General features: G+C 44.5%; 1 protein-coding gene and 1 long non-coding RNA gene across 2 annotated transcripts; both read left to right on the forward strand.

The window, feature by feature from the left end:
• The first annotated feature begins 4,770 nt into the window (after positions 1–4,770).
• LOC149104608 (uncharacterized) lies at positions 4,771–6,052 on the forward strand. Its single transcript, XM_089270985.1, has one exon. It carries the CDS (start codon positions 4,881–4,883, stop codon positions 5,535–5,537), a length of 657 nt encoding a protein of 218 aa, XP_089127111.1. The 5' UTR covers positions 4,771–4,880; the 3' UTR covers positions 5,538–6,052.
• A 3,006-nt stretch (positions 6,053–9,058) lies between these two features.
• LOC149104609 (uncharacterized) lies at positions 9,059–9,934 on the forward strand. Its single transcript, XR_016201270.1, has 2 exons — positions 9,059–9,607; positions 9,785–9,934. It is a non-coding gene; the product is annotated as an uncharacterized LOC149104609 (long non-coding RNA).
• Positions 9,935–9,947: the final 13 nt, after the last annotated feature.

Consider the following 9,947-nt stretch of genomic DNA (forward strand, 5'->3'; position numbering starts at 1 on the left):
GAGTGCCTCAGTTCGATTGACAAAGTTAAAACTGAATCATGTCGGATAAATTTTAAGAAACTAGTTGCTATGGAGTTGTTTGCCTACTTTTTAACTTCCTGACAACCTGCCAAAATAATCAAAATTTCCCTTAGCATAAAATGCTAGTAAAAAAACCGACGTATCATTAAATATTCAAACAACACACGACTAAAATGTTTATATCTTGGTATTATTTCTAATATATCTCCCAGTTAGTCGTCGCTGGTTGTAAACAAATTGCATTTCGAAGGTTTTATTCCATTGGTCAACGGAATGGCATTTTGCACGTGGGATGTTCCGTCCTTGTTCCTTATCTTCTTCGTTGGCTCATTTTCTACGGCAGGTAAAGTGATTTGCGTCGAAGTTGTAATTGGTCAGTTTTTCTAGGTATTGTACCTCCTAAGAACATACAACAATATTCTTCCTGCGGAAGATGCTGCAAGTCTGAACATGAGCGGACGTGTTGGGCAAAAAACAATAGTCTTAAATGATGCAGAGTGATTATAAATTATAACTATTATTGACTTTTGAATGCATTATCGTTAAAAGCTTTTGTCGTCTCCTTCGACAACCATAGAAAAGTATGAAATTAGCATTAGAGACCTTCGTAAAGGCTTCGTAAAGCATGCTTTGTGAAGCGTGGTGAAATAAAAATTTCATAAATCTCTTTCAAATTTGGCCAACGCGCAAACGTTTTTTAACATATTTTTACTTAACCTTGCTATTCGCCCAAGTAGTTTCCATACATTTTCGCATTTAGCAGTTGGGAGAAAGCGCGTGCATATCAGCAGTTGTATTTTCACTTACCGTAGTCATCTTCGTAAAACCGCTTAACCAGAATGCTTACTTAATAAGTATTTCAAACATGTGGAGAAAAATAGCGCTGATCGTTATTGAGGATTTAACGCTAACGTCCGAAAAAAGAAAAAAGAAATAAATAAATAAATAAATAAATAAATAAAATACAAATCGCAGCTCCTCGTCTAGAGAACAAAGTTGATCAATATCTAATGATCAAGGACGAGCAGATATTTTAGTTTCTCCAAAGGTTTAATCTTTTCATTTTACAAGCTCCTCAACTCTCAGGAAGGAGAACACTTCTCTACTGGAGCAGGTGCTTTATTTTCCGTGTAGATGTTAACATAATAGTAGTAATGCACGCTCATATGAGCGGTAACCAATCAGGAGCCGAGAAAGACACTAGGCTATTGTTTGGAGAACAATGGACGCTATTGTTTTCCACATCCAAGATGGCCGCCACAAATTTCAGCCAATCAGGAGCCGAATTAAGAACAATGGATGCTATTGTTTTCCAAATCCAAGATGGCCGCCACAAATTTCAGCCAATCAGGAGCCGAATTAAGAATTCAAGATGGCGGCGCCCACGAAAGTCGGCCATGTTGGAAAACAGGCCACCAGCCTCGACGGAGGACTGGGATCGGTCTCACGGATTTCCATGGCGACACAAATCACGCCAGGGTCACGCAAAAAATGTCATGCAACTTCAAAATCGATACTTACAGTGTCCTGTGGTCCTAAACGACAGAGGTCCATCCAACAAGCGGCCATGATGGAGACTCAGAGACTTGTGTCCGAGGCACTTATATACCTTTCTATTCGTTCCAAAGCATCCTGGGACGCTGACCTCATTGGGAACCAATCCTAGACTTGCCCCACTCCCTTCACAGTCGAAGGGGTAAAAATAGGGGTAAGGGGGTACTCCCCGTTCCAAAGCATCCTGGGCTGATGACCTCATCGGGAACCAATCTTAGACTTGCCCCACTCCCTTCGCAGTCGAAGGGGTAAAAATTGGGGTAAGGGGGTACTCCCCATTCCAAATCCTAGATTTGTCCCACTCCCTTCTCGCCCAAAGGGGTAAAATAGGGATAAGGGGGTACTCCCTCTTAGTCTGCTATTTAAAACCTTCACACGTTTTGAAAAGGACCAAAACAAAGTTTGTTGACTCACGAAATGGAAGTTAGAAGGAGTCGAAGACTACTAGGATTGACCCCGAAGTAGATGAGTTCAAGGACAAATGTTTCATCTGTCAAGGCGACCTTGTCATTGACTCTTTGACTCGATGTAGTGCGAAAACTTATTGCTGTGGAAAATTTTTGCACAAGAGATGTTTGCAACAGGAGTTACAATACTCAGATAAGTGCGGACATTGCAAAACCTCAAATCCTCGGGGGAATGAAGATGAGGCACAACTTTCACCTTGGGAGGAGGTGGTACGAGAGAGGATTACCAACGCAACGAATGCCATCAATAGGTATCGGCGAGGGGGACGGCCTTATCATATTCACAATCGTAATATTGTTTCGTGGAGGACCTTGCCGTACCATGCGAATCTTTCCATCTGATTTGAATTTTATACAAGACTCACCATCTTCGTGCAGCAAAGGGGAAACGCTACCCTGTACATCCATGCCTATGTCAACTTGCCGTGGATGACCATTACTCAATCAATAAGACAGACGGTGTATGAAATGTTCAGTAGAAACATCCCAACGGAAGTAATGCTCTGCGTACGCGAAGTAAAGCTTAGGTTATTGTTCCTGTCGTGGCTGCACTACGACGCTGAGGATGAAGTGATTATCAACAGATTAACTCTTCAGTCATCTTTTTCACCCCCCCCCCCCCCCCCCATTTACCCTGAAGACACAGCTTGGGTGTAACGTGTAACTTTTATTGTGACTCAAAAAACTCGTAAAACAAAACAAAAACAAAAACAGAGTCTGAGTCTTTATAACGTTTATTGAATAATGATAATAAAAATAATAACATGAGCTCCGAAAGAGAATTGGTTACAATTTTTAACTCTTTAACTCTTGACCGTCGGTATTCCACAAAGTGTTGGGAACTAAACTCGTTTCCAGTTTCACAGACTTTTGGTCCCTGGCCCCAGAACGCACGATATTCTGCCCTAGTTTTCTTTGCTTTTGGTCATGAAGTCTTTGCCTGATCCGTTCCTTATTCTTGGCATAGTAACTTCTCCAATACTCGTTGATCCGTTCCCTGTTGTTTTTACAGTATTGTCTTCGATAATTTCTGATTTGCTCCTTGTTCTGTTGACAATAGGCTCTCTGGCTGCTGGCGAGTCCTTCCTTGTTGTTTTCATACCATCTTTTACGACACCAGCACCACCACCTCATCCACTACCACCACATTTACCACCACCACCACTACCTACACCACCACCACATTTACCACCACCACATCCACCACGACCGCCGCCACCACCACCACATGCACCACCACCACCTACACCACCACCACCACATTCACCACCACCGCCACCACATCCACCGCCACCACATCCACCGCCACCACCACCTACACCACCACCACATTCACCACCACCGCCACCACCGTCACCACCACCACATTCACTACCAGCGCAACATTCACCACCACCACCACATGCACCATCACAACCACCACCTCCTATATCACCACCACATGTACTACCACCGCCGCATCCACCACAATCACCATCACAGCCACATCCACCACCTACACCACCACCACATTTACCAACACCACCACATTTCCCACCACATCCACCTCCACCGCCACCACCACCACATTTACTACCAGCGTCACATTCACCACCACCACCACATGCACCATCACAACCACCACATTCACCACCACATGTACTACCACCGCCGCATCCACCACAATCACCATCACAGCCACATCCACCACCTACACCACCACCACATTTACCAACACCACCACATTTCCCACCACATCCACCTCCACCGCCACCACCACCACATTTACTACCAGCGTCACATTCACCACCACCACCACATGCACCATCACAACCACCACATTCACCACCACCTCCTATATCACCACCACATGTACCACCACCGCCGCATCCACCACAATCACCATCACAGCCACATCCACCACCTACACCACCACCACCACCACCTACACCACCACCACATTTACCAACACCACCACATTCACCACCACCACCACCGCCACATCCACCACATTCACCACCACCACCACCACCACATCCACCACCTACACCACCACCACTGCATCCACCACCACCACCACCTACACCACCCCACCTACACCACCACCACCTACACCACCACCACATTTACCACCGCTACCACCACCACCTACACCACCACCACATTTACCACCGCCACCAAAACCATATTCACCACCACCGCCACCACCGCCACATTCACCACCTCAGCCACGTCTACCACAGCCACACCCATTACCTACACCACCTCCACTGCATCCACCACCACCACCTACACCGCCACCAAAACCACATTCACCACCACCGCCACCACCACCACCGCCACATCCACCACATTCACCACCACAGCCACATCCATTACCTACACCACCACCACCACCAACCCCACCACCACCAACCCCACCACCACCACATTCACCATAACCACCACATCCACCACATTCACCACCACCACATCCATTACCTGCACCACCACCACATTCACCATCACCACATCCATTACCTGCACCACCACCACATTCACCATCACCACCACCACCACCGCCACCACCGCCGCCACCACCACCACCACCACCAGCGCCACCACCTCCACCACATTCGTCAACTCGATCATTAATCATGTATTAAACTAAGGCATTAACTGCCTCAATTCATTTTGAGTCAAACTAGCAAGGAGTCATGTCCCTTTATTGTCGATATTGTCAGACTATTCTCACGTGCAGACAGTAGAATTCGTCACGAAAAACATAGTTGTCAAAGCAGTGGATCAGAAAAGACACGAGATGTCCCAAATATCACATTTCCTACCGAAAAGCACCATGGGATCCCTAGTAGAATAGAAATGGGAGAAGCGTTTCGGTTCAAGACACCCTCCAGTATTTTGATCGTGGGCCCTTCTGGTTGTGGCAAGACTTGTTTTACCGAATCGTTACTCTTGGATCACTTGGAAGAATTGTTTGTAAACCCTCCCACTACGATTCATTATTGCTACGGGGCGTGGCAAGACGGATTTAGAGACATGGAAGACGCTGGTGTGCAATTTCACGAAGGGATTCCAGAGTCAGACCATCTCATGTCATGGTTTCCGAAGGGTGGATTACTCGTACTGGACGATCTGATGGCAGAGGGAGGTGAGGACAAAGCGTTGCTAGACTTATTCACAAAACACTCTCATCATCAAAATATCACCGTGTTGTACTTGTGCCAAGACATGTTTCCACCAGGGAAATACGCCAAGAGTATTTCCAGGAACGCCCACTACATCGTAGCCTTCAAAAATCCAAGAGATCAATTAGGGATGAAGAATTTACTGCTTCAAGCTTTTCCCACTTGCTGGCAAGACATGATGGACGCGTATCAAAAAGTGACCGAACGACCGTTTGGGTACACGGTCCTGGATTTACATCCCGCCAGTGATGACAGGAAACGCGTGTTTAGTCACCTCATGACGCACGAAGGATACCCACGCTGGCATCGAAGAAAGAGAGAGGATGTCTGATCATTGCCCAAAATGGTATATTAAACATCAGATTAATCGACTCGGTTCATTTGAAGTACGTTGTCTTGGGTGAAGGTCGACGAGAATCATGGATGACCGTTCAACAGATATTTTTGGCCCCGTGGAAGATAACAATGACGAGAACGTTGAAGAGGAAGAAGAAGTGGATGAAGAGGAGCCTGAAGAGGAACAGGAAGAAGATGAGGATAGTAGCAGCTCCGAAGAGGAAGAAGAAGCGGACGACGATGACCAGATCCGTGGAGTCCGCTACGTCAAAACGTCGGGGAAGACGTCAAAGAAATCTACCTGAAAGAAGTCCAGCAGTTCCTGGGTAAGGGAAAATCCCAAAGCTATGCCGAAAATGCTGCTTTCAACGTCCTATTACCTGTAAGTAGAAGAAGGCTACGAAGGACTTACTTAGAGCGTCTAAAATGGACTCACCGTATCAAACACGACGCAATACACCGTAAAGTCATGAAGACTCTTCGACGCTTTATTGAGGAAGACGACATGGATTTTGACGAAGCGGCCGAGTCGGCAGTGGCAAAATGAAAATTCCTGCTAAACAGACTAATGCGGAAGAAGTTACTCCCCGACGATGATGACGAAGAGGAAGTAGAAGAAGAGGTTAAGACCTGAATTAGCCATGTGACTCTTATAAGAGTGTGTGATTCCAGGGTTTTAGTCATTATTTGTAAGACGCCACACATGCAAGATGAATTGCTCCAATCAGCTGTCAGGGAATGACCAGAGGGTTGTCTGTAAAAAGGCCTACCACAAAATATTATGCCAAGAACAAACAACGAATCCTGGCCCAACAAAAGAGATATCGTGTAGAGAACGTCGGGATTCTAAAAACCCGTCGTAAAAGATGGTATGAAAACAACAAGGAACGACTCGCCAGCAGCCAGAGAGCCTATTGTCAACAGAACAAGGAGCAAATCAGAAATTATCGAAGACAATACTGTAAAAACAACAGGGAACGGATCAACGAGTATTGGAGAAGTTACTATGCCAAGAATAAGGAACGGATCAGGCAAAGACTTCATGACCAAAAGCAAAGAAAACTAGGGCAGAATATCGTGCGTTCTGGGGCCAGGGACCAAAAGTCTGTGAAACTGGAAACGAGTTTAGTTCCCAACACTTTGTGGAATACCGACGGTCAAGAGTTAAAGAGTTAAAAATTGTAACCAATTCTCTTTCGGAGCTCATGTTATTATTTTTATTATCATTATTCAATAAACGTTATAAAGACTCAGACTCTGTTTTTGTTTTTGTTTTGTTTTACGAGTTTTTTGAGTCACAATAAAAGTTACACGTTACACCCAAGCTGTGTCTTCAGGGTAAATGGGGGGGGGGGGGGGGGGGGGTGAAAAAGATGACTGAAGAGTTAATCTGTTGATAATCACTTCATCCTCAGCGTCGTAGTGCAGCCACGACAGGAACAATAACCTAAGCTTTACTTCGCGTACGCAGAGCATTACTTCCGTTGGGATGTTTCTACTGAACATTTCATACACCGTCTGTCTTATTGATTGAGTAATGGTCATCCACGGCAAGTTGACATAGGCATGGATGTACAGGGTAGCGTTTCCCCTTTGCTGCACGAAGATGGTGAGTCTTGTATAAAATTCAAATCAGATGGAAAGATTCGCATGGTACGGCAAGGTCCTCCACGAAACAATATTACGATTGTGAATATGATAAGGCCGTCCCCCTCGCCGATACCTATTGATGGCATTCGTTGCGTTGGTAATCCTCTCTCGTACCACCTCCTCCCAAGGTGAAAGTTGTGCCTCATCTTCATTCCCCCGAGGATTTGAGGTTTTGCAATGTCCGCACTTATCTGAGTATTGTAACTCCTGTTGCAAACATCTCTTGTGCAAAAATTTTCCACAGCAATAAGTTTTCGCACTACATCGAGTCAAAGAGTCAATGACAAGGTCGCCTTGACAGATGAAACATTTGTCCTTGAACTCATCTACTTCGGGGTCAATCCTAGTAGTCTTCGACTTCTTCTAACTTCCATTTCGTGAGTCAACAAACTTTGTTTTGGTCCTTTTCAAAACGTGTGAAGGTTTTAAATAGCAGACTAAGAGGGAGTACCCCCTTATCCCTATTTTACCCCTTTGGGCGAGAAGGGAGTGGGACAAATCTAGGATTTGGAATGGGGAGTACCCCCTTACCCCAATTTTTACCCCTTCGACTGCGAAGGGAGTGGGGCAAGTCTAAGATTGGTTCCCGATGAGGTCATCAGCCCAGGATGCTTTGGAACGGGGAGTACCCCCTTACCCCTATTTTTACCCCTTCGACTGTGAAGGGAGTGGGGCAAGTCTAGGATTGGTTCCCGATGAGGTCAGCGTCCCAGGATGCTTTGGAACGAATAGAAAGGTATATAAGTGCCTCGGACACAAGTCTCTGAGTCTCCATCATGGCCGCTTGTTGGATGGACCTCTGTCGTTTAGGACCACAGGACACTGTAAGTATCGATTTTGAAGTTGCATGACATTTTTTGCGTGACCCTGGCGTGATTTGTGTCGCCATGGAAATCCGTGAGACCGATCCCAGTCCTCCGTCGAGGCTGGTGGCCTGTTTTCCAACATGGCCGACTTTCGTGGGCGCCGCCATCTTGAATTCTTAATTCGGCTCCTGATTGGCTGAAATTTGTGGCGGCCATCTTGGATTTGGAAAACAATAGCATCCATTGTTCTTAATTCGGCTCCTGATTGGCTGAAATTTGTGGCGGCCATCTTGGATGTGGAAAACAATAGCGTCCATTGTTCTCCAAACAATAGCCTAGTGTCTTTCTCGGCTCCTGATTGGTTACCGCTCATATGAGCGTCCATTAGTACTCATAATGTTTTTGAGTAAAACGTTTTTCTTTTTTTTTCGGTTTTTTTCATATTTACGGGATTATAACTAGCGACATGCAGTCGATTCCATTTCCCTGGAAAGCTTCTTCCTTGAATTGAACGCTTCAACTTTCGGACCGAGAAAACTTCTCTTCTGGAACAGCTACGTTATTTTCCGTATAGATGGGCACGTAAACATTAATTCTTGAGTAAACGTTTCTTCGATAATTGCGGGATTAGCTTAGGTCACAGAACAAACGAATTATGGTTAGTGTTGTACATATATCGAGCAATTTTTATATCTTTTTTCAAATTAAACTTCAACGAACTTTTGTTTAGCATACTTGTCTCGCACTGTTCACAAAGCGGAAATAGAACGTGGTTTCTTTGAGAGAATAGTTAGTTAGCTTGAGTAACATGCACGGTGGTGGGCGGACAAAAGACATCTGTTAGGTAATTAATCCTTCTAAGAACTGCTCTTTAGTAAATTTGTTTGCGCATACAATTATGTTTCTTTAAGAACCCTTTTGGCGAGTCTTCCTTAAATAGAAATATAACCTCTTTTAATAATGACGATGTCAAACTGTGAAAACAAACACTGGTCGCATAATGATCACAATTTTTTCAATCTTGATAACATGTTTAGCTAAACTAATAGTTCTTTATAATCTTTATCTTTCTCGTTCTTTGCGTGTTGAAGACTCTAGACGATTTTTGGGAACAAAGAATCAGTCATTAGCATTGGACAAGGGATAATTTTGGATTATTTTAAGGGAACAAGTGCTGTCTGGAAACTAGAAAGTGTAAGCTTTGACCAGGAAGTCTTTTGTCATGGGCTTGATAGATGTCTTAGCAGCTATTTTTCAATCACATTTAACTTGCTGTGGTATTCAAATTCTAGAACTTCTCATTACAGTAAAGGATAGTTTCAGGGAAAAAATGTGGGAGCGAAATCATGTGGGAAGAAAAAAAAACGGAAAAAAATCCTTAACAAGGGATGCATAGATGATATTACACGGTGGCGAGAAGATATGAATTTTATGTTCGAGTGGTAAGAACAATAGGCACCTTAAGATACCAGCACGGGACGAGCTAGGACGGCTACCGGAAGTAAATTGATTCAACCGGGCATGCGCACGAGAACTCTCGCCTAATCTCTCTGCCGTCCTCATCTCGTCGAGGACGCCATTTCGCCCGACTAGCCGTCGTATCGAAGACGTGAGTATTTTGCACTTGTTTTGCCCCGATAACTGTTCCAATCGACTTTATTTTCAGTTATATTGATAGAAATGTTTATAGCGTTCACAGTTTTCGTGATTGTAGTGTAGAATACTACGCTGAGATACGAAAATGTGAGTAAAAATATTCCTCGTCTGTTCGTTTGTGTTTCTGCAGCCACTGTGCAGACGCTATCACGAGTGTGCAAGCTCAATACAAACTCTATGCATTGAGAATACAACAGTGTAAGTACAGTCGATAAAATGTTGTAAGAATGAATGCCATGGAGCATCTATCGAGCAAATAAAATACACATTTTCAAACTGATGTTTAGTTGTTG

Source organism: Orbicella faveolata, unplaced genomic scaffold (genome assembly GCF_042242905.1).
Source record: "Orbicella faveolata isolate gen_17 unplaced genomic scaffold, um_ofav_v1 contig_34, whole genome shotgun sequence".
NCBI lineage: Eukaryota > Metazoa > Cnidaria > Anthozoa > Scleractinia > Merulinidae > Orbicella > Orbicella faveolata.